Below are 24608 nucleotides of genomic sequence, written 5' to 3' on the forward strand. Positions count from 1 at the left end.
CCCATCTTTCCTCTTTTGCCTTGTCTGATACCTTTAAAACTAAGCTCACTTGTCAACTCACCCTCCATACCTTATAAATTTAAATCCACCCCTGCTCCACTATTTATTCTCTCAGCTGGGAGATTAGTTCCTTTTCAGCTCAGGTAAAATCCATCAGTTCTGAACATCTTTCTCCTTTTACAAACATGATGCCAATGTCCCTAAATTCTAAGCTTTCTACTCTACCCCTCAAGCCACACACACATTCACCTTCCTATGCTGCCTTTGCTTAAATGGCAGATTATTCCAGCTTTATCCATCCCCACATCCAACAGACTTAAGCAAGAGATCCAGACCTTTACAAAATCTTTAGCTTGATATCCCGTTCTGTATCACTGTTAACAGTATCCTAAACTCTTCTTTCCAATGTAAGTCAACCTTCAAATCACTCCACTCCCCTCCTGTCCTCTCAAACCCTTTCCTAAAATATCAGTCTCTTTCTCCAGTATTAGAGTCTCCTCAAACCTCACCACTTGACAGTCTCTTTGACCTCCTCCTCCATCTCTTACATTCCTTAGCTTCCTGCTTACTGTCCACATGTCTCTGGAATTTGTTGAAATGTTACCATATTGGACCAGTGCTGTTAAATTGCAAATCATTTTTTAAACACAATAGCAATGCAAGACAGACAGGCTTATCTCATGGATTGAATTCTTCACATTCTTCAGATTGTCCTTGGGTTTGTCCGAATGATGTTTGTGCTTTTAATATCCATGTTACAGACTTCACTGCATTGTAACCAAATCTAACATGTTGAGGATCACACTCCAGGATGCTTAATCTGCCAGCTCGATCATCTTGTGATGAAATAAACTAAGTCCCTTCAGAGGATTCATGAATCTGTAATCCTGAGATAAGGGAGGCTATACGTGATTTCTTGTCACTGAATTGCATACCTTGCCAGGGCTCATGAACTCAAATTCCAGCCTCACTAGCTGTGGGACAGAGTTCAGGCCTCCTTGTTGTCCAACGTCAGTGCCCATAAAGCTGCTCGATTGTTGGCTAAAAACCCAACTGGATCCTCAAAACCTCGACCTCAGCACCAGGCCAGGCAGTTGCAGTCCTGTTCCAAAGGAGTAAACCTGAAATTCCTCAAGGGAACTCAGCTGGGTAACATATGCTCACTCATCCACATTCCCCACCAAAAAAGTCCAATCAACTGCTTGCTGCTGGTGAGGCACTGGGTCACAGCTCCAAAAACCAGCAAACCAAATAGGGAGGGTCTACTTGGAGTTGAAGCAGGAATGGAATCTGGATCATGAGCACCCTCCAGGTCCCTGTAAACCCCATCTACCTCAGCCCAAGAACTGCAAGGGCAAGGCCAGGGATTCATAGAGAGGCTGCCATTTGGCCACCTCCACCTGGATTCTATCTGGGAAGAGGAGTCTTCCCACTCCACACCAACTATGGCAATGCCTAATGCCAGGCCTCCTGCCACTGCTGGGTGGTATTAACCCAGGTACAAGCAAAGGCTCACCACACAGAGTTCATCCATCAAGTGGGCCACTAGCATTTGGAAAGAAAATTCAGTGAGAGTCCTCCTTATGATCATCAACATTCAGTGCCTGGACCCAGGGGCCAGTGAGGACCACCTTCTAGTTGCAGCCACCATGTGGCACGATCGGAAATCACTTGACTCCAGGTGGTAGCCCTACAGGTTTATTTGAAATCACAAGTTTTTGGAGGGCTGCTCCTTCGTCAGATGAAGTCATCAGTGCTCCGAAAGCTTGTGATTTCAAATAAACCTGTTGGACTATAACCTGGTGTCAAGTGATTTCCGAGTTTGTCCACCCCATTCCAACACTGGCACCTCCATACCTTATGGCACTGAAGAATCTAGTCTTGGATTCACCAGCGGTCGGTAGGTAGTACAATCTCCATCCCCACGGCCCTGAATCCCAAGGGAAAGCCCCAGAACTGGCCTGTCATTACCTGAGTGGGAGTACATGGGACTTTCAAACATAAGAATCAGAAGCATAAGGCCAATCAGCCCCTCAATCCTGCCTCATATTCAATATGATCATAGCTGATCTCAATATTCCACAACCCCACCTTACACTCCTTTCTTCATCACAAACTATCAGAAAAATATCCAAAGCCATCACTTCCACCACCTCCTCTCAGAGACTCAAGGTTGGCTTTCCAGTCAGTGGTGGGACTACCATCACCTCCTTTAAATCCAAACCCCCTGATACAATACTCTCCTGGCCCAGCCTCCCACTCTCTAACTTGAGACCATTCAAAACTCTGCTGTCCCTAAGTCACACCAAATCCCATTCACCATTCACTCCTGTGTAACCTCCTCCAGTCAGACAGCCCTCAGAAGTCTCTGTGCTGACCTGTTTCCAGCTTCTTGTGAATGAATGACTGTGATTGTGCTGCTTCAGAAGATTGTGAAGGAGTTTGACAGGGTCAATGCTGAGAGGATGTTACCCCTTATGGGAGAGTCAAGGACCAGAGGGCACAGTCTCAGAATAAAGGGGCACCAATTGAAGACAGAGATGAGAAGGAATTTCTCCTCACAGAGGGTAGTGTCTGTGTGGAACTCCTTGCTACAGGGAGCTGTGGGGAGAGAGTCCTTGTGTATATTTAAGGCTGAGATAGAGATCCTGGGTCAGTCGGATTGGGAGAAAAGGGCAAAGCAAATGAAAGGAATGTGAGATTAGTCTGATTGGCCAGTTCCTGTTTCTATTTCTGATCATCTTTATTGGCCATACCTTCAGCTGCCTATGGCCTGGCTCTGCAACTCCCTCCCTGAACCTGTCGTTTTACACAGTTCTTAAAATCTACCTCCTTTGGCCAAGCACACGGGCAGCTTTGCCAATATCTCATCAACATAGAGACACATTTATATCTGTTAACACTCTTAGTACAATTTACTATTGCAACCTCTTACAATGATCATGGGTTTGGACTGCAGCACTGTGCATCATATTGCATTATTTTAGAACAATTCCACTGTAAATAATATTAAAGATGGAACAAAGAAAATACAATAAAGGAAGAATTAAAGTTTTAATTTCCATTTGTACGATTGAAGACTGCATTATTGGCTGTTAATGATTGCAGTGTATAAACAGTGTAGAGATTCAAATCTTTCAGCATGAAATATCCTGAGCATTTCATTCTGGTATGAAACATCACATCAACATCTGATTTTACTTTTAGTAACATCTACACAGAAAAGCTTTTGGTTCTAAGACAAGGTTTAAAACAACCCGCTATTAAAAAGGAGTATTTTCTGACATCATTAAATAGTCAAGGATACCAAACCTTATCCTCACAAAGGAAGGGACCATTATATAAAATATTATATACAGTTTTAAGGCAACACTGCCTCACAGACGGCTCCTGCACTGGGGTGAAAACATACAAACACTCAGGGAAATACTATCGAAACATGACAGTGTGAAATGGAACTACAACGGGGTAAGTGTCAGTTGGGCAGACGAAGCAGCTCAATATTCTAGCAATGTTTTTGGTGAAAGTGGAGTGGGGGGGGGAAGGGAAGACTCTGTGATGGGAAGGGGAATCGAGTCAACGAGAGGTGAAATGGTCCTGGGCTGTGCATGGATGTTCGATGGGTGACAGTGTCAGTGGTGAGCCTGCAGGAGGGATGGCAGGAGCAGCACGGCATCATTGTTCCTGTTCAATGGTGATTTTGAGAGAACATTCCAGGAATGCCTGAGGCCTCTCACTCCTGGGAGGAGTCTCCCTCAGTTTAAATCCAAAATGACCTACTGCCAAAAAAAAAAATTGACTCTTTAATATATCAGGACACATTCTCCTAGCCACCCCCCCTGGTTACGTCCTCCATCTCTGCTGTTAACATTATGCTGTGGTTGGCAGGTTTCGCCTGGATATCCCTTGGGATCTTCATACAACATAGCCCTGTTCTTAGCATGACCAAGTTGTCAGCATGGCCTGGTCCTTTCTGTTCATTGACCTAAATTAATGACGTCCATCCCTGGCTCCCAATATTCCTGCTGCAATCAGGGAGAGGAATGGCATCGAAAGGCTGCAAGTAGCATTCCAATTGTGACAAACCCATCATAATCCATATATCACCCTCTAAAGTGCCACATCCTCTGTGGTGTGAGCACACAGCCTGTCCTGTTATTTAAGATGTAAAATGAATTTTAGTATATTGATGGCTGTCACCTTGCAAACACCAGTGAATTCAGAGTGTCTCTTCTATATTTTGATTTTGCAATGAGAGTAAATAGTGTTTTTTTGGGAGTATATCTTTTTCCACCAGCTTCACTCTACCACAGTGATGATGGAGACAAATGTTTCCTTCACAAATAACCCAACAATGAACAGCACTGGGCTGTGCTCACTCTGCAACTGAAGACAAACCATCAGCAAGCTCAAAAAAGACAGGACATTTATAAAATGTACAATACGTATTCAACAATTGTCTTTACAAAATGTCATTCTCAACAACCTTAAGATTCCCCTTAATGCAGCAGAAAATGTACAGGGTTTATCTTTTCAACAAGACTTTTTAAAAACATTTCAAATATAGCAACGTCATTTTATCATAGGGCCCTATAGAGAGAAATGCAAATATTTCATCGATACATTATAGAACACATCTCCTCCCTCTTCTTATGGATAAAATGTGTCCAATCCTACAACTGGGTTTTTAAAAAAAATGCAATAGTTTTACTGGTAATTTCGTAACAGTCATTCACTCTATATGTATAAAAATACTGCGGCAGATTCAGCAAGGACACCACATTTAACCACTCAAATCTCCAATATTCTTCACTGCTTCGAATTACTGATTAAAAAATGATTCGTAAAGATCCTGGAAAATTAGGACACCATAGTTTTTTTTAATCTTACATTTTATAGAAAGGAGAAGTCATTCTATAATGAATATTTCTCATTATCTACGTTCTCTCAATTTGCCCCAATTATAATCTTCAAGCAGTGTTCTCCAATTGGGAACCATTCCTTTAGATCAGAAAAATTGCACAAGTCACTCTGCTATTTGGGAAATGAGAATGAAAACCAAGACATTCCAGGCCAGAGTTTGCTAACAGCAGCTGATGGGAAACCACTCAAATCTAGAATTCAAGGTAAGGTGATTAATTGTTCTTTGTAATTTCAATCAGACAGGACCAGCAAGGATTTGAAATAGTCCTCCATCTCCAACCTGAAGAGGTTGCTTGAAGAGGTCATTCTAAAGTAGTGAAAAGCTTAATGTCTATGGGCACAGTACATCTTGTATAGAAAGTGAGGACTGCAGATGCTGGAGATTAGAGTGGTACTGGAAAAGCTCAGCAGGTCAGGCAGCATCCGAGGAACAGGATCATGTTTCAGGCATAATGAAGGACTGATGCCCGAAACATCGACTCTCCTGCTCCTCAGATGCTGCCGAGCTTTTTCAGCAACACACTCTCAACACTGTACATCGTGCAGACATTTGATAAAAGTTCCCCAAAAGAAACTGAGCTAATATTGAAGCTCATGGAATTGAAGTTAATTTCTGGACCTGGTTGAGACAGCAGCCACAGAATAGGGGGAATGGACGTATGTGATAATTGGAAGGAGGCTGGTGAGACACTTCCCGCAGGGACTGTGGTTGTGGTCTCAATGGGATCTGAATGAGTTTGGTGATGGGCTAGAGGACCATGTCCTGGCAGCAGATTGACAATGGCACAAGGATAGGAAGCACTGGGAGCAGAGAGAGATTGGTCTGAATTGTCAACTCATCCACTTTGAAGCTAAAATGAAAAGAATTCTCAAAATGATGGACAGCTGAAAACAATGAGGAAGAGAGAGAGAGTTAGTGATCCAGGTGCATAAATCATTAAAATGTTATGAGCAGACAAAGAAAATATTGAAACAGGTGATTGAAATGCTGACTTTTATACCTTGAGATCAGAATACAAGGGTTAGATGTCACGCTACTGCTGTTCAGAGCCCAGCTCTGGGTTTGGGATAAATGGAGTGCACGTTTACCAGAATATTACTGTGTACTGAAGGAATGTGTTTGCTGCTGTCATCTTTTTAGACCATACCAGTTGCAAGTCTGAAAGGTGTAGATAAAATGTTACAATGGAGGCCTACCTTCTCAGTTACTGACGTGGAAGAATTCTCTGACATCATTTCACAGAAAACCAGGGAACTCTTGTCTCAACGAAGACAGCTTACTAACAGCATATTACTGAGCCCAATGTAGTTTAAAGAAATCACAATGGATGCATGAAATCTTCATTTTGAGACATTTGTGCAAATTCTTTTAGTGAGGGCTACACAGCAGGTAGTAAATGATAGCGCATGTGCAGGAGGATTATATTCTGAGACCTGCCTGTCTCTGGTGCAATTCAGCAGCCAGAATATCCTTAGAAACAAGAGGGGGCCAAGGGGAAAGGTGCAAAGAGCTGATACAGAGAATGTGGTGTCCATGTAACAGGTAGGAACACTCTTCAATGCAATCTCACAAACTGTGAGCTTAATGTAATGGGGTGTGGGGGTCAAGGTGCGAGCAGCTGGAAACAAGCACAGTGTTTATCAGCAACTACAGTACAGTGCCAGGTAACTGCACAAAAGGGACAGACGGCAATCCAATGGGATGTCACTTGCTGATGCATCATAGCCATGTATAAGAAGCCAGTGATGAGCAAGAACTGGGGGGGGAAGAAGAGGTGGGTGACAGCAATTCACAGTAACAAAAAGAACAGAGCTAGCACATGACAAACAGTGACAGATTGCTGAACAGGAGGCTGTGATCAAAAACTGCAATCCAGACTCTGGAATGTTAATCTGAATGGACGCAATTCAAGCAAATCCCAATGAGAGGCAACATTTAAATACTGTGAATTGGCTCATTATTACATCCCCTGTACTGTTACCTACTTTTTAAAGTTGAACTCAAATTCTGAAACAGCCCTGAGGAGACTCTCTGGGACAGAGTCAGTACACTCCTATAACGTAAGCAGCAGTTGCTGCTCATCTGAGACTGAAGGGAAAACCAAACAAGCAGCAGGGAGCAGACAGAAAAATAACAGCAAGGAGAGGGTTTCACTCACACCACCTCCCCACACCCCAAGACGGCAAAAACCCCACAAGTCTCAAACCCCTTCCAATCCTTGCAGACACTGATTGTGAGACAAATGGGTTACCCACAGTGGTAAAGTGCACCCTGGTGTCTGGTTCTGTCAGGATATTGCCATGAGCTGTTTAAAACAGCACCTCTCAAGGTCAGCAGACCCATGCTCAGTACCAGACCCTGACATTCCAGCTCTGTATTCCACCAGCCAGTGAAATAAACAGTGAAACTGCAGCTTAGCAAACTTGATACTAGAAACCCACAACCTTTTCTACAACATTACAGCTCAACTTGAACAAACACAGAGAATAATTGGGAGACAGGGGCAAAGGGGTTAGGGAAGAGACCCAGGAGCAAGATGGAACAATCCTGCATAGAGTGAGCACTGGTTGAGGGCACTGTTAGTTTCGGTGGAGTCCATTGTATAAATTGCTGTTTTTCCTCTGCTTTCAGAGCTCTGAATACTCTCCAAATACAGACTCATTGAATGTAATGCTCTTACCAACAGCAGAAACATATGCATTTTAAAAATTTAAATTAAAATAGACAATTCAAAGCAAACCCCCTTCCCACAAGATCTGGGTGTAGTTTACAGGCACCTCCCTGTTTACTGGCCCAGGGTGTTAGCCTCCTGCCCAGAGCCAGTGGATTCAGTGAAAGGTGGGTGCCCACTGTCAGAGAAACTATGGGCATGCTCAAGAAACAAATCCTTTAAAACACTCAGCTCCTTGCTGAGCAGCTTGATCTTTGCTTCCAGTCGCTCATTCTCCTCCTTCAGCTCATTGACTCGCTGCTGCGTGTCCTGAGCTTTCTGCTTGCTCTTTAACCGGCTCTTCCTCACAGCCATGTTGTTGCGTTCCCGGCGCTGTCGGTACTCTTCGCTCTCCTTGTTGTAGCTCACACTCTTCTTGCTCTGCTTGCTGGGTGCCATGGCCTTGCCAGCCCCCGAGGGGCTGACTGGATGGAGCTGTGGCACTTGCTGCACACTGCTGCCGTTACTGCCCTGGAGTGGCACTCTGCTCACTCCATTCTGAGCCACGTTCTCTTTGGGATGAGTGGAAATGACAGGCCGTGCACTCATTTGGGTCAACAATCCCTTTGATGACGTGGCCTCTCTTCACGTTGGGTTTCCAAGGTCTCTGGAGTAAGTGATTCACAGCAGGTCGACAAAACCTAGAATCAAAAGCAGGATATAAGTAACATCACAGAAACTGACAAAACTCCAAACGGAATTGAATTTCTAGAACACGTCCCACTTTTACTGATAATGTTTATAGTTTTTGCCATTGAAAAGCTTTGCAATCTTTTATTTAATTACTGTTACTATAAAATTGTTGTCATTTGGGAATGGCACGTGCCTGAGCTGGGGACGCTCGGGTCGGGGGCTCACCCCAGCTGGGGACGCTTGGGCAGGGTGGGTGGGGCGGGGGTAGGTTGATAGCAATAATAGAGACAGAGATAGAGTCATCTTAATTTCAATCCCATGTGTTTTGTAAGAAAATGATCTCTGTCCAAGGTTCTGTCTCGTGCTGGAGGATGCTGGGATTATCTAACTCAAGAAAAGCTCAACAACCAAAATGTTACCACCATTTTTCTCTTCACAAATAAACTGATTGTTTCTGAATCACTAGAGCTGCACGGTTGATGGTTACAGCAGATTGGGTGAAGACCAACTGGGGAAGCTTTGCACTGTGTCCACTTGTTGGCCAATGGACAGGAATATGAACGAGCACTGTCATACTGACCACAGCTGTGTTTTCAAACTGATTTCAGAACATGCTGGAGGAAGCTGGGAATAGAGTGAAGGCATGCACACATCAACAGATGATGAGAACAAGGGTCAAAAGACAGGAAGAACAGGACTGCTTCTTAGTGAAACAGTGTTCCCAATTTGTAATAAATCAGCGAAACTTTAACAATTCTTTCTCACATTTCCCCACGTCTCCTGCACAAAATCTTAATCTGTGTCCCCTGTAGTATAACAGCAATTCCTCATCTCTCTCAACTGAACTTGTTATAATCTCATAAAGAAAACACTTGCTACTTAACCTGTGCAGTGATGTCATGACTCATCCCTGGAGCAGGTGGGATTTGAACTCTGCTCTACTGCGTCTCAAGAATCTGGTTTCCTTCATCAAATCCCACTCCAACCTCCTGTGCTGCATGGAGAATAACCCCAGCTTCTCCAACCGAACCCGCTCCCAAACAGCCTCGCGTCTTTCTGAAAGTGCAGTGACCTGAACTAGGTGCAATATCCCAACTCGGACCTAACCAAACTTTTATAAAGATGCAGCAAAATGACCCCACTTTTGTACCCAACATTTCTACTTGAAGATCCCACTTGCTTTGCTCACCATCTCATTACATCCTGCCACCTTCAAAGATCAATCAAGGTGTGGGCTGTGTGAAAGACACAAAGAAAAACATCAGTGCAGAAAGTGCAGAATTGTTAAAAACTCAGCAAGTTAACTAATGTATTCAGGGATCTCCTGCCCAATCCAGGTTCTGGACAAGAGCTTCTGTTGTATCAAACACAGGGTATAAATCAGAGAAGATTTAAATCAAAACAATTATTTACGTAAAGGACGAGACGGATCACGGATCAGCTGAATCTTCGGTGGAAGTCACACCAGCCACTAACTGAACGCTGTTCTGAAGAACACACCCACCAGGGAGCACATCACAGAAGGAACACACATTAAAGGGACATCCTTGAGGGCACATCCAGCAAGGGCACACTGGCAGAACTCGGGAAAATGCAATCACTTGATGGGGTTATGCATAGGGAGAGGTGACGATATGTAGGCAGACTGTGGAAAGATGTAACAGACCGAGTTGTTGCAGTGGGTGATTTGACTATTGTCCTTAGTGCCAGGGACCTAGACAGGGCTGAATCCAGCAGGGTTTATTGTAATAATATGTAGATAGTCCAACTCCAGAAGGAGTCATACCAGGCTTTATATCGGGAAAGGTGCCTGGCCAGGTGATCAAAGTTTCAGTGGGGGAGCATTTTGGAAACAGTGATCATAATTCTGTAAGTTTTAAGATGGTTCTCGATAAGAACAAGACTGGTCCCTGGGGGAAGGTTAATTACAACAGTATCAGGCAGGAACTGGAGATGGGGGTGGGGGTGGGGTTGCAGTTTGAAGGTAAATTCACATCTGACATGTGGGAGTCTTTCAAAGACCAGGTGATCAGAGTTCAGGACTAGGATGTTCCTGTGAGGATGAAAGATAAGGGTGGCACAATTTGGGAATCCTGGATGACAAGAAATATTGCACTTTAGTCAAAAAGAAAAATGAAGTGTACATAAGGTTTAGGAGACTGAAATCAGACAAGGCATTTGAGGAAAATAAATACAGCAGGAAAGAACTTAGATAAAGAATTAGGACGGCTAATGGAGCTAAATCGGGACAAGTGGAAGGTAATGTGTTTTGGGAGGTCAAATGTAAGTGGGAAATATCCAGGTCATTCTGGTATAACACGTCTTCTGTCAACATGAATTCACTATAATACGGTTGACAAATTGTGGACACAGTTTGTATAATGTCAACTTTCTCCTGAACAAGTAAAGCGATTTTCTACAGTGATCTTCTACAGTGCGAGGTTGCAGAGCAATGTAACCATCACATTATTGCAGAACACACTGTATAGGAAATGGTAGAATCCTTAAGAAGCACTGATATACAGAGAGATCTTGGGGTGCAACTCCATAGCTCCCTTAAAATGGCAACACAAGTGGGTAAGGTGGTAAAGAAGGCATGTTTGTCATCATCAGACAGGGCACAGAGTATAAAGGTTGACACGTCACACTGCAGCTATATAAAACTTTAGTTCAGCTAGATTTAGAGTGTTGGGTGCAGTTCTGGTCACCATGCTATAGAAATGATGTGGAGATTTTAGACAGCATGCAAACAATTTCCCAGGGTGTGGCCTGTATTAGCCATAAGGAAAGGTTGGACAAACGGTGTGAAAACAGGGGCTGAGGAGCAACCTGATAGTAGTATACAAGATAGAGGCATGGATAGGCTGGATGGTCAGAGTCTTTTACCCCCTCCCCACTCCCAGAGTGGAATGGGAGGGTGGGGTACCATCGGTTTACAGTGAGAAGGAGGAAGTTTAAAGGACATATGCAAGGCAAGTTTTCCTTTTATACAGAGAGTGGTAGGTACCTGGAACGTGCTGCCAGTAGAGGTTTTAGAAGCAGAGAGGATAGTAATGTTTAAGAGGCATTTAGACAGACATGAACAGGCAGGGGGGAGAGAGAGATATGGACCATATGGAGGCAGATTGGATTAGTTTAGAATAACATCACAGTTGGTATAGTAATAACAACAACAAAAAAGTTACAGTCAATTGTCACTCTCCCAGTTAGATGTTTAACCAGGCAGCAGTGCCAGAACCAGTGATTCCAACATCTTTCCACAATGAAAGATCACTGTGTCAGGTCCTGCTTTCAATGACTGCGGACTGGGTCTGAGTTACCTGCCACGCTCACACCAGTGTCCTGTACCACTGATAGAGGGACAGCAAACAAGGCATTTTCCAAACTATGGCAACAGCCTCAGAGTTTGTACTGCTCTTCAATATCTGGGAAGGAATTTCTGCAATAAATCAAAACAACTCATTCCAAACCAGAGACTGGGAGCGACATCCAGCAATAAAGCAGGTCTCAACAAGAAGCAGATAGTTACAGTGAGGAGGAAGACAACGAATTACTAAATTAGACAAACAACCAGGAACAAACCCTCCTTCAAATTTACCCTGCTTCCTCATTCTCCTGCCAAGTTTTTTCCTACTCTGCTGCAAATGCCAAGTTACAATCGGGGCACCGATCATGCCTAGAGGGGTGCAATTCCACGCTGGGCAGTCATTGCCCACTGGCCTCAGTTATGGAGGAGAATATCCTACAGCTGACTTGGTTTGTGGGAGACTGGCTGGGGTGGTTTTGGAGGAATAGGAGCAACTTCACAGCTGGTTCACCACATATCACTGGATGATTAGTGCACAAACAGAACACTTAGTGAACCCAATTTTGCTAAGGCAATGGACAGTCACCAACTCTTGTCCAAACCCCCCCCCCCCCCCCCCCCCCGCCCAGGTTTGAACTTGGGATCCAGCTGCCTCTTTATGTAAAAGATTGTGTGTTCTTGTTCTATTTGAGCTTCTCACTGCAAACTCAAGGCTAGCATTTCCCAGGGCCCAGCCATTGAGGCAGCTCCACACTGTCTAGAGTGGCCATTGATTGGTTTAATATCTTGTCCAATCACCTACGTCTTTCTAAAAACTAAAAGACTGTGAATGCTGGAAATCAAAAACAAAATCAGAAATTGCTAGAAATCTCAGCAGGTCTGGCAGTATCTGTGAAGAGAAAGCAGAATTAACGTGTTGGGTCCAATGATGAAGGGCTTTTGCCCGAAGCGTCGATTTCGAAGCTCCTTGGATGCTGCCTGAACTGCTGTGCTCTTCCAGCACCACTAATCCAGAATCTGGTTTCCAGCCTCTGCAGTCGTTGTTTTTACCGCCTTCAGAACCAAACCAGTTCTGAGGAAGGGTCACTCCACCCAAAATGTCAACGCTGCTTTCTCTTCACAGATAATGCCAGACCTGCTGGGTTTTGTGCCAGAATTTGCTCCCCTGTATCCAGGCCAATATTTATCCCTTTACAAACACAAAACAATAAAACATAAGACCATAAGACTTTTCAGAATTAGGCACCTGGCCGATTGGGTTTGCCCTACTATTCATTCATGGCTGATAGGTTTCTCAATGCCACTCTCCTGCTTTCGCCCTGTAACCCTTGATTCCCTTCCTAAACAAGAACCTGTCGGTCTTAAATGCACAATGAATTGACCTCCACAGCCCTCTACAGCAATGAGGTCCACAAAGGAACCACCTTCTGGTTGAAGAAATTACTCATTTCAGTTCTAAAGGGTGGTCCCTGTGCTCTCAGGTGCTCATCTCTCCTACTAGGGAAAGCATCATCTCCACATTCACTCGATCTAGGCCTCTTCATTTTTTGTAAGTATCTATAAGAATCCCCCTCATCCTCTCAACTACTCCTTATAAGACAAGCCCTTCATTCCCAAGATCAATATTGCAAATCTTGCCTTGAACACCATGGGCTCTTATCTTATTCAGCAGCCTCCTACGTGGCACCTTGTCGAAGGCCTTTTGGAAATCCAAATGGATAATGTCCACTGGCTCTCCTTTATCTATCTCGATCATTACATCTCAAAGAATTCTAACAGATTTGTCAGACATGACCTCCCCTTGACGAATCCATGCTGGCTCAGCCCTATTTTACCATGCACTTCCAAGTACACTGTAATTAATAGACTCCAAGATTTTATCAATGACCAAGGTCAGGCTAACCAACATGCCTCTCGCCCTTCTTTAGCAGCCATTTTCCAGTCCTCTGGGACCCTCTTTACTCCAGTGATTCCTGAATGGTTCTCATTAATCCCATCGCTGGTTGGAGGAGGTTGTTGGCTACAAATTGTTGGCCACATTTCATACAATCCAACAGAACCGACATATCAAGAATATCTAGTGGACTGTCTCAGGGGTCGGTGCTGGGCCTATTACCATTTATCGATATCAATGATTTGGATGAGAATGTACAAAGCATGATTAACAAGTTTGCTGATGACACTAAAAGAGAGGGTATCGTGGACAGTAAGGAAGGTTATCAAAAATTGCAGCAGGACTTTGATCAGCTGGGGAAGTGGGCCGAGAAATGGCAAATGGAGTTTAATATAGATAAGTGTGAGCTCTTGCATTTAGGAAAACCAAATCAAGACAGGAGTTTCATGGTGAGTGGTAGGGCCTTGAGGAGTGTAGTGGAACAGAGGGACCTTGGGGCTCAGGTGCACGGTTCTCTGAGTCCCAGGTAGCCAGGGCAGTGAAGGAGGCTTTTGGCACACTGGCCTTCATCAGTCAGGGCATTGAGTATAGAGGTTGGGAAGTTATGTTGCAGTTGTACAGGACATTGGTGAGGCCACACTAAGACTGCTGTGTTCAGGTTTGGTCACCTTGCTATAGGAAGGATGTTATTAAACTGGAAAGAGTGCAGAAAAAAATTTACAAGGCTGTTGCCTGGACTCAATGGTCTGAGTTATAGGGAAAGGTTGGACAAGCTAGGACTTTTTTCTTTAGAGCATAGGAGACTGAAAGGGGATCTTATAGAGATGTAGAAGATCATGAGAGGCATGGATAGGGTGAATTTGGGAAATCAAGGACTAGAGGGCATCAGGTTAAGGTTAGAGGGAAAGAATAAAAGGGAACTTGGGGCAACTTTTTTTTAAACAGAAAGGGTGGCACACATATGGAATGAGCCAGGGGAAATTCCTAATGAAAAGCTGATGCTCGAAATGTCGACTCTCCTGCTCTTAGATGCTGCTGACTGGCCGTACCTTTCCAGCACCACACTTTTTGATTCTGATATGGAATGAGCTGCCAGTGGAAGTGATTGAGGTGGGTACATTAACAATATTTAAAATGTATTTGTACAAATACATGGATAGGAAAGGATTAGAAGCATATGGGCCAAGTGCAGGGAAATAGGGTTAGTGTGGATGGACATTGGTCAGCATAGACCACTTTGGACTAAACAGTCTGTCTCTGTGCTGTAGGACTCTTGACTCGATCTCAGCTATAAACCCTCTCTAGGACAACCTGATGTTGAGCAAGGTGCTAGAGAAATGTGTGTATCCTAACGTCCAAATAGAATAGGTCATGGTGATCAGTGTTGTGAAGACACCATTTACACTGTGTTAGTCTTATTCCCTTATATTAATGCTACTCTGCCTGCCAGGTTTCAAGTTCACCACCTACATTAATTTCCAGCCTGTATAACCGTGTGATGTCGAAATCAACACTCCAACTTGTTCCTTCCCAGGACCTCAAACTGCTCCTCTCCCTCAGGCAACCGTCCCCTCCCACCGTCTAGAAGCTTCAAAACCTCAAGCTTGGCGCCACCTCATCAACTTCTCCCCATTTCTATCAATCACTTTCCCTTCAACTCTTGTCAATCTCAGTGCTGCAGTGTCAGCCTCAACCTGATCAGCACAAACCAATCAAAACACTGTACTGGGTAAAATATAGGGCTTTCCTGATGAAGGGCTTTTGCCCGAAACGCCAACTCTCCTGCCCCTCAGATGCTGCCTGACCGACTGTGCTTTTCCAGCACCACACTCTTGACTCTGATCTCCAGCATCTGCAGTCCTTTCTCCTGGGTGAAATAGAGACTGGTACAGCAAAGTTTGAAAGCACAAGCGCCAACCAGAACCAGTCCATGTCAGCAGCCACCCCCAAACATCATGTTGCTGACTGGAACTTCATCGTCTAGCTCCTTCAGCTCCCTAAAACCTCGCCACATCCCCACCAAGACGCTACTTTGAATGTGCCATGCTGACCAAGCAACCTGCCCTAGCAATTCTGGGCAGGAGTGAAAGGAACAGGGTAGTCATTATGGGGGACTTTAACTTCCCCAACATTGACTGGAAATGCAGTAACTCTAGTACGTCAGATGGATCAGTTTGTCCAATGTGTACACGAGGGTTTCCTGACACGGTATGTTGAAAGACCAACAAGAGGGGAGGCCACACTGGATCTGGTGCTCTATAATGAACCAGGCCAGGTGTTTGATTTAGTGGTTGGTGAGCACTTTGGAGAGAGTGACCATAATTTGGTTACGTTTAGTTTAGCGATGGAATAGCATAGGTACACGCCACAAGGCAAGAGTCATGGATGGTGGAAGGGCAATTATAATGCAATTAGACAAGACTTAGAAGGCATAGAATGGGGTAGCAAAATGCAGGGGATGGGGACAATCGAAATGTGGAGCTGGTTTAAGGAACAGATGTTGCGTGTCCTTGATAGGTATGTCCCTGTCAGGCAGGGAGGAAGTGATAAGGTAAGGCAACTGCGGGTTTACTACAGAAATTATTCCTCTTGTAAAGCAGAAGAGGAAGGCTTATGTGACATTGAGGCGATGGAGAGCTGGGACGGATTTAAAGAGAGAGTTAAGAAGAGCAAGGAGGGGACATGAGCAGTCTTTATTCTACTGCTAAAGGAGAATCCTAAAGCTTTCTATAGGCATGTGAGGAATAAGGTAGGAATAGGACCAAAGATAGAAGTGAGAAGTTGTGTGTGGACCTTGTCGAGATTGGAGAGGTGCTAAACAAATATTTCTCATCCACTTTCACTCAGGACAAGGAGAATACTGTAGAGGAGAAGACTGAGATTTGGGCTATTAGACTTCACAGGATTGAGGTTAGTAAGGAAGGGGTGTTATCAATTCAAGAAGGTGTGAAAGTAGATAAGTTCCCTAGACCGGATGGGATTTAACCGAGGCTTCTCTGGGGGAAGCTAGGGAGGAGATGGTAGAGCCTTTGGCCTTGATCTTTCTGAGTCGTCATTGTCTACAGGTTTATAAGCATGTAGCAAGCAACAATTTGATTTCAGATAGTCAACATGGTTTCGTTAAGGGCAGGTCATGTCTCACAAACCCCTGGAGTGTTTTGAGAAGGTGACCAAACATGTAGATGAGGGTAGGGCAGTTGACTTCAGTAAAGCCTTTGATAAGGTTCCACATGGTAGGCTATTGGAGAAAATGCAGAGGCATGGGATTGAGGGTGATTTAGTAGTTTGGATTCGAAACTGGCTTTCTGTAGGAAGGCAGCGAGTGGTGGTTGATGGAAAATATTCAGCCTGGAGTCCGGTTACTAGTGGTGTGCCACAAGGATCTGTTTTGGGACCACTGCTGTTTGTCAGTTTTATAAATGACTTAGACACAGGCACAGGTGGATGGGTTAGTAAATTTGCAGACGACACTAAAGTCGGTGGAGTAGTGGACAGTGCGGAAGAATGTATAGGTTGCAGGGGGACTTGAATAAACTGCAGAATTGGGCTGAGAGGTGGCAAATGGAGGTCAATGCAGCTAAATGTGAGATGATGCACTTTGGGATGGATAACAGGAAGGCAGAGTATTGGGTCAATGGATAGATTCTCAGTAGTGTGGATGTGCAGAGGGACCTTGGAGTCCAGGTGGACAGTGCTGTGAGGGATTGAGTTCCGGAACCGCAATATCATGCTGCAACTATACAAAACGCTGGTGCGGCCACACTTGGAATATTGTGTACAGTTCTGGTCACCCCATTACAGGAAGGATGTGGAAGCATTGGAAAAGGTGCAGAGGAGATTTACCAGGATGTTGCCTGGTCTGGAGGGAAGGCTGAGAGACTTGGGTCTGTTCTCATTGGCAAGAAGAAGGCTAAGAGGTGATTTAATAGAGACATACAAGATGATCAGAGGATTAGATAGGGTAGACAGTGAAAGTCTTTTTCCTAGGTTGATGACGTCAGTGTGTACGAGGGGACATAACTACAAATTGAGGGGTGATAGATTTAAGACAGATGTCAGAGGCAGGTTCTTTCCTCAGAGAGTGGTAAGGGTGTGGAATGCCCTACCTGCCAATGTAGTTAACTCAGTCACATTAGGGAGATTGAAACAAATCCTTAGATAAGCTCACGGATGATGATGATGGGATAGTGTAGGGGGATGGGCTTAGATTAGTTCACAGGTGGGTGCAACACTGAGGGCCAAAGGGCCTGTTCTGCGTTGTATTGTTCTTTGTTCTGCAAGTGGTTCAAAGAATAAATACCTTTTTCTTGTGGTAATGTTCAAGCACCTATGAATGTTTAATGAGATTCAAGGCATTATATTATATAACTGGGAATACAGGAAAGGGAAGATTAAAAACATCTTAAAAGAAACAATATTTCAGTTTGAGAGTACATTTCCCAATTGGAAAGCAGTCATGCAGCTTCAGCAGTGCCTCAGCCCCAGACCAGGGTAACTGCACAGTGCAAAGGAGGCTGGAAAGTCCATACAATCAGTACTGCACCACGCTGCGCTATTGTATTTTATGACAATCCCTGGTGTAACCTCTTATTGTGCATGGATTTGAATTCCAAGGATGAGAATCTTACAAATGAGCACAGCACTGCACATGCCTTGAGATTGCTTTTAAACTGGCATTTTTTTAAATGGAGTTTTTAAATCTCTACAGCCCCCGTATTTAAAACAAATAGTTATTCTTGCAATGACAGGTTATTACTGCGTGAAAAGGGAAAACAAACTTGCATTTGCATTGCCCCTTGAATAGGGTAAATCACCCTAAAGCTTTTTACAGACAAGACTATCAGACAATTACTTCACAAAGATTCCCAAGGACAGCAATGAGATAAATAAGTAGTTAATCTGTTTTTGGTGAAGAAGAATTGAAGGGTAGATATTGGTCAAACAGCTGGGATAATCCCAGCTTCATTTTCAAAGTTAGAATGGAAACTCCCAATGTTCACCAAGGTGCCAGACGGAGCCTCATTATCTGTCACACCCAGAACTGGTTTGTTTCCTGGTGTCACTCTTGTCAGGCATATCACCATCACGTAAATCTAAGTCACCATCGTTGTGCTCACTGGAAAGATGTTGGTTTTTAATCTGTGAACATGGTAGAATTCTCAGCAATCTTTCTCTGTTATAGGAAACTACACAACAACCACCACCCTCAAAAAGCCAACAGTCGCAAATAAAAACTCAAACCTTTCCTGCTTCAGCACCTACCTGAACTTGGCCATGTTAGAGACAAGTTGTCAGGGTCTGAATGTTTCACTGCATTCTCAACAGCATCAATTTATTTTAATTTACTCCTGATTGCAATGCATTACAATACCAGCTTATATATACACTTCCTGTCAACAGCTCAGTTGGCTGGCTTGTGATACAGATTCCTGCAATGCCTCAGATTACCATGAAGTTATGATGAGAAAGCTGTACAGTCATACAGAATGGACTATCCAGACATAGGTATCCATACAGAATGGACTATCCAGACATAGGTATCTATACAGAATGGACTATACAGGTATAGGTATCCATACAGAATGGACTATCCAGGTATAGGTATCTATACAGAATGGACTATCCAGGCATAGGTATCTATACAGAATGGACTATCCAGGTATAGGTATCTATACAGAATGGACTATCCAGGTATAGGTATCCATACAGAATGGACTATCCAGGTATAGGTATCTATACAGAATGGACTATCCAGGTATAGGTATCCATACAGAATGGACTATCCAGGCATAGGTATCTATACAGAATGGACTATCCAGACATAGGTATCTATACAGAATGGACTATCCAGGCATAGGTATCTATACAGAATGGACTATCCAGGCATAGGTATCTATACAGAATGGACTATCCAGGCATAGGTATCTATACAGAATGGACTATACAGACATAGGTATCTATACAGAATGGACTATCCAGGCATAGGTATCTATACAGAATGGACTATACAGGTATAGGTATCTATACAGAATGGACTATCCAGACATAGGTATCTATACAGAATGGACTATCCAGGTATAGGTATCTATACAGAATGGACTATCCAGGCATAGGTATCTATACAGAATGGACTATCCAGGCATAGGTATCTATACAGAATGGACTATCCAGGCATAGGTATCTATACAGAATGGACTATCCAGGAATAGGTATCTATACAGAATGGACTATCCAGGCATAGGTATCTATACAGAATGGACTATCCAGACATAGGTATCTATACAGAATGGACTATCCAGGTATAGGTATCCATACAGAATGGACTATACAGGTATAGGTATCCATACAGAATGGACTATCCAGGTATAGGTATCTATACAGAATGGACTATCAGACATAGGTATCTATACAGAATGGACTATCCAGACATAGGTATCTATACAGAATGGACTATCAGACATAGGTATCTATACAGAATGGACTATACAGACATAGGTATCTATACAGAATGGACTATCCAGGTATAGGTATCTATACAGAATGGACTATCCAGACATAGGTATCTATACAGAATGGACTATCCAGACATAGGTATCTATACAGAATGGACTATCCAGACATAGGTATCTATACAGAATGGACTATCAGACATAGGTATCTATACAGAATGGACTATACAGGTATAGGTATCTATACAGAATGGACTATCCAGACATAGGTATCTATACAGAATGGACTATACAGGTATAGGTATCTATACAGAATGGACTATCCAGACATAGGTATCTATACAGAATGGACTATCCAGACATAGGTATCTATACAGAATGGACTATACAGGTATAGGTATCTATACAGAATGGACTATCCAGACATAGGTATCTATACAGAATGGACTATCCAGGTATAGGTATCTATACAGAATGGACTATCCAGACATAGGTATCTATACAGAATGGACTATACAGGTATAGGTATCTATACAGAATGGACTATACAGGCATAGGTATCTATACAGAATGGACTATACAGGTATAGGTATCTATACAGAATGGACTATCCAGACATAGGTATCTATACAGAATGGACTATCCAGGTATAGGTATCTATACAGAATGGACTATCCAGACATAGGTATCTATACAGAATGGACTATACAGGTATAGGTATCTATACAGAATGGACTATACAGGCATAGGTATCTATACAGAATGGACTATACAGGTATAGGTATCTATACAGAATGGACTATACAGACATAGGTATCTTGAGCAGAGACGGCAGCCCTCGAGGTCTCTGGTGACCTCACTTACTTGCACCAATACAAGGCAGGGCAATCTTTTTCCAGGGATTTATATACTACAGGCACATTAGAAATAGATAAAAATGTAAAATATAAAGATTAGATGACACACATTCAGTCTGCTTTTCAACTATTCTTGTGTATGTTTTGATGCTGGCTTGTGGTGTTGGTGGATATTAAATGTATATTACTCCAATTCCCTTGTGAGTTGCCATCTGAACACAAGAACATAAAAAGGGACAGGAGTAAACCATTTGGCACACTGAGCTTCAACACCACTTTCCCAGACCCCTTATCACTGATTCCAAGATCCCTAAACCCTGTCTATCTTGGCCTTGAACATATTTAATAATACCCCTCTGGGGTAGAGTTCCACAGATTGGCAAAAGCTTTCGGGAGAATTTCTCCTTATCTCAGCCCATTATCTGGAGCCTGCTTTCCTCCCTATCCCCCAGTTCGAGATTCCTTGGGCCATGGAATGGAACTAAATACTGTTAATGTGAGAAAGCTCTCTCACTCCTGCTCTTATACCAGAAGGAAAAGCATTAATGAAGCAGCTGGAGCAAGTTGGGTTGAGAAGACTGTTTGCATACCCTCAGAAACTGCTGTCCGTTGGGTGAAAGGGTAATAGAAACAGAGCCAGAAGTGGAAAATGGGATTTGGCTGAATGGCTACTTGTCAGTTGGTACGTACGTGATGGACTGAGTGGCCTGTTGTTGTGCTGCTAATTCCTACAACGCCAGACTGCCCACAGCCCAATCACTACTCCTGTAGCCAGTGCAGGCAGGGAGCTCCTTTGTACTTGATCTCAGACAGTGCCTCAGTGTGAGACACAGTTACTGTCCCCTCCTCACCCCAGGCCATCTTCCCAAAGTGAGAAAGGTACTTTCAGGGTTTCCTGACTAGCAACTCCTTCCAGCTGATAATGGGGAAGAGTTGACTGGGTATAGTTGGAGTGTTCCTACCTCTGATCCAGCTTCAAGTCCCGCCTGGCCTGTATCATATCACATCCAAATAGATCGATTGCCTAGGTATGTTTTACATTCTTTCAATCTTCCACAGATGCTAATACCACTACTGATTTCTAATGGTTTGGAAATGGGAACAGTTTAGATTGGTTCTATCACCACCAGAATGTCCACCACTGAGGCCAATGCATTCACAGCTACTTCCTCATGGTGACAGTGAGTCAGTGTGGCTGGGCACTGACATCTCCAATCTGTTATGTATAGAAATCTCAAACTGGTTAGTCAGCTGAGAAAGCTGCACCCACCACTTCACTATCGTGTAACAGCTTTAAAAACACTCTCTAGACAGCCCACACTTGCAGTGGATAGGATGGAGAATGACACTGCAGGGGAGGTTAATAAAATTCACTGGCAATGTACAAACATATTGTAGTTCCACAACTCTGTACCAGGGAAACTCCAGGGACAACATGGACAACACAATTTCTCCATCGCCCCATGTCCCAGAATGCTATTGTTGGAATGTTTTACAATATCTTGATAGTTTGACAGGATTAGACATTTTCTTAGCTAGATTAATGATGCTCTGAAGAAAACCACAAGACATAGGATAGAAGCAGTCCGCTCAGCTCACTGAGACTGCTCCACCATTCAGCCGACATTACCACGAGACCGGGATTCCAATTACAACATGGAAATTAAATTTAAATAAAAATCCGGAATTAAAGAGTCTAATGATGAATCCATTGCTCTTTCCCTGACAATCAGGTTCACTAATGTCCTTTAGGGCAGTAATCTGGTGTCCATCCCTGGTCTGGCCTACAGAAATGTGGTTGACTCTGAACTGCCCTCTGGAGCAATGAGGGATGGGTAATAAATGCTGGCCTGGTCAGTGACACCCGTGTCCCATGAATGAATAAAAACATTCTTTCAATCAGATCTTTACCAAAAACAAAATGCTGCAAAAATTCACTTTTTGTAGCAGCTTTTTTGTTTCTGATTTCTAGCTTCTGCAGTTCTTTTGGTTTTTGTTCAATAAAATTAAGAGACACTCCCCAATTCCATTTTTTGGTCTTTTCCCCCAAAGCCCTCGATTCCCTCACTGATTAAAAACGTGTCTATCTCAGCCTCGAACATAGGTAATGACCCAGCCTCAACAGCCTTTGGGAGCAAAGGATCCTACCAATTCATCACCTCCTCAAACAAGGCAATCCTCAGCTCAGGCGAGGCAAACCCTGCTTCTGTGATTGTGTCCTCTGATCCCAAACACCCCACAAGGAAGGCATGAAGATTACTCTGAGACATTACACCTGACAGAGCGCGACAGACTGACAGAGCGTGACAGAGAGTGCGAGAGAGAGAGCACGACAGACAGAGAGAGAGAGCGCGACAGAGAGAGAGGGGGCGCGACAGAGAGAGAGGGCGCGACAGAGAGAGAGAGGGCGCGACAGAGAGAGAGGGGGCGCAACAAGAGAGAGGGGGCGCGACAGAGAGAGAGAGAGAGGGGCGCGACAAGAGAGAGGGGGCGCGACAGAGAGAGGGGGCGCGACAGAGAGAGGGGGCGCGACAGAGAGAGGGGGCGCGACAGAGAGAGGGGGCGCGACAGAGAGAGGGGGCGCGACAGAGAGAGGGGGCGCGACAGAGAGAGGGGGCGCGACAGAGAGAGGGGGCGCGACAGAGAGAGGGGGCGCGACAGAGAGAGGGGGCGCGACAGAGAGAGGGGGCGCGACAGAGAGAGGGGGCGCGACAGAGAGAGGGGGCGCGACAGAGAGAGGGGGCGCGACAGAGAGAGGGGGCGCGACAGAGAGAGGGGGCGCGACAGAGAGAGGGGGCGCGACAGAGAGAGGGGGCGCGACAGAGAGAGGGGGCGCGACAGAGAGAGGGGGCGCGACAGAGAGAGGGGGCGCGACAGAGAGAGGGGGCGCGACAGAGAGAGGGGGCGCGACAGAGAGAGGGGGCGCGACAGAGAGAGGGGGCGCGACAGAGAGAGGGGGCGCGACAGAGAGAGGGGGCGCGACAGAGAGAGGGGGCGCGACAGAGAGAGGGGGCGCGACAGAGAGAGGGGGCGCGACAGAGAGAGGGGGCGCGACAGAGAGAGGGGGCGCGACAGAGAGAGGGGGCGCGACAGAGAGAGAGCGCGACTGAAAGCGAGCGTGACAGAGAGAGAGCGAGCGCGACAGAGAGAGAGAGAGCGCGACAGAGAGAGAGCGCGACAGAGAGAGAGCGCGACAGAGAGAGAGAGAGAGAGAGCGCGACAGAGAGAGAGCGCGACAGAGAGCGAGCGCGACAGAGAGCGAGAGAGAGTGCGACAGAGAGAGTGAGCGCACGACAGAGAGAGAGAGAGAGCACGACAGAGAGCGAGAGAGAGTGCGACAGAGAGCGAGCGTGACAGAGAGAGAGCGAGCGCGACAGAGAGAGAGAGCGCGACAGAGAGAGAGCGCGACAGAGAGAGAGAGAGAGAGAGCGCGACAGAGAGAGAGCGCGACAGAGAGCGAGCGCGACAGAGAGCGAGAGAGAGTGCGACAGAGAGAGTGAGCGCACGACAGAGAGAGAGAGAGAGCACGACAGAGAGCGAGAGAGAGTGCGACAGAGAGCGAGCGTGACAGAGAGAGAGCGCGCGCGACAGAGAGAAAGAGAGCACGACAGAGAGAGAGCGCGCGCGACAGAGAGAGAGCGCGACAGAGAGAGAGCGCGACAGAGAGAGAGAGAGAGTGCGACAGAGAGCGAGCGTGACAGAGAGAGAGCGTGACAGAGAGAGAGCACGACAGAGAGCGAGAGAGAGTGCGACAGAGAGCGAGCGTGACAGAGAGAGAGCGCGCGCGACAGAGAGAGAGAGAGCGCGACAGAGTGAGAGCGCGACAGAGAGAGA

The 24608-nt window shown here is 45.0% G+C and overlaps 2 protein-coding genes across 2 annotated transcripts in view; one reads left to right on the forward strand and one right to left on the reverse strand.

The window, feature by feature from the left end:
- Positions 1–3037: 3037 nt before the first annotated feature.
- Positions 3038–9506, reverse strand: LOC140496231 (CCAAT/enhancer-binding protein gamma-like). Its single transcript, XM_072595730.1, has 2 exons — positions 9457–9506; positions 3038–8275 (listed from the first exon to the last, which is right to left on the reverse strand). Exon 2 carries the CDS (start codon positions 8181–8183, stop codon positions 7710–7712), a length of 474 nt encoding a protein of 157 aa, XP_072451831.1. The 5' UTR covers positions 8184–8275; positions 9457–9506; the 3' UTR covers positions 3038–7709.
- A 993-nt stretch (positions 9507–10499) lies between these two features.
- Positions 10500–24608, forward strand: part of LOC140453227 (uncharacterized) — a 75153-nt gene continuing 61044 nt past the window's right edge. Inside the window, exon 1 of the mRNA XM_072547803.1 lies at positions 10500–10526. Coding sequence (XP_072403904.1) covers positions 10500–10526 — 27 coding nt within the window. The remainder of the gene's footprint in view (positions 10527–24608) is intronic.

The sequence above is a fragment of the Chiloscyllium punctatum genome, chromosome 26 (genome assembly GCF_047496795.1).
Source record: "Chiloscyllium punctatum isolate Juve2018m chromosome 26, sChiPun1.3, whole genome shotgun sequence".
NCBI classification, from domain to species: Eukaryota; Metazoa; Chordata; class Chondrichthyes; order Orectolobiformes; family Hemiscylliidae; genus Chiloscyllium; species Chiloscyllium punctatum.

What these genes read in the sequence shown, in the direction of transcription:
- LOC140496231 (XM_072595730.1), bottom strand. Translation starts at nt 8,183, where the DNA reads ATGAGTGCACGGCCTGTCATTTCCACTCATCCCAAAGAGAACGTGGCT.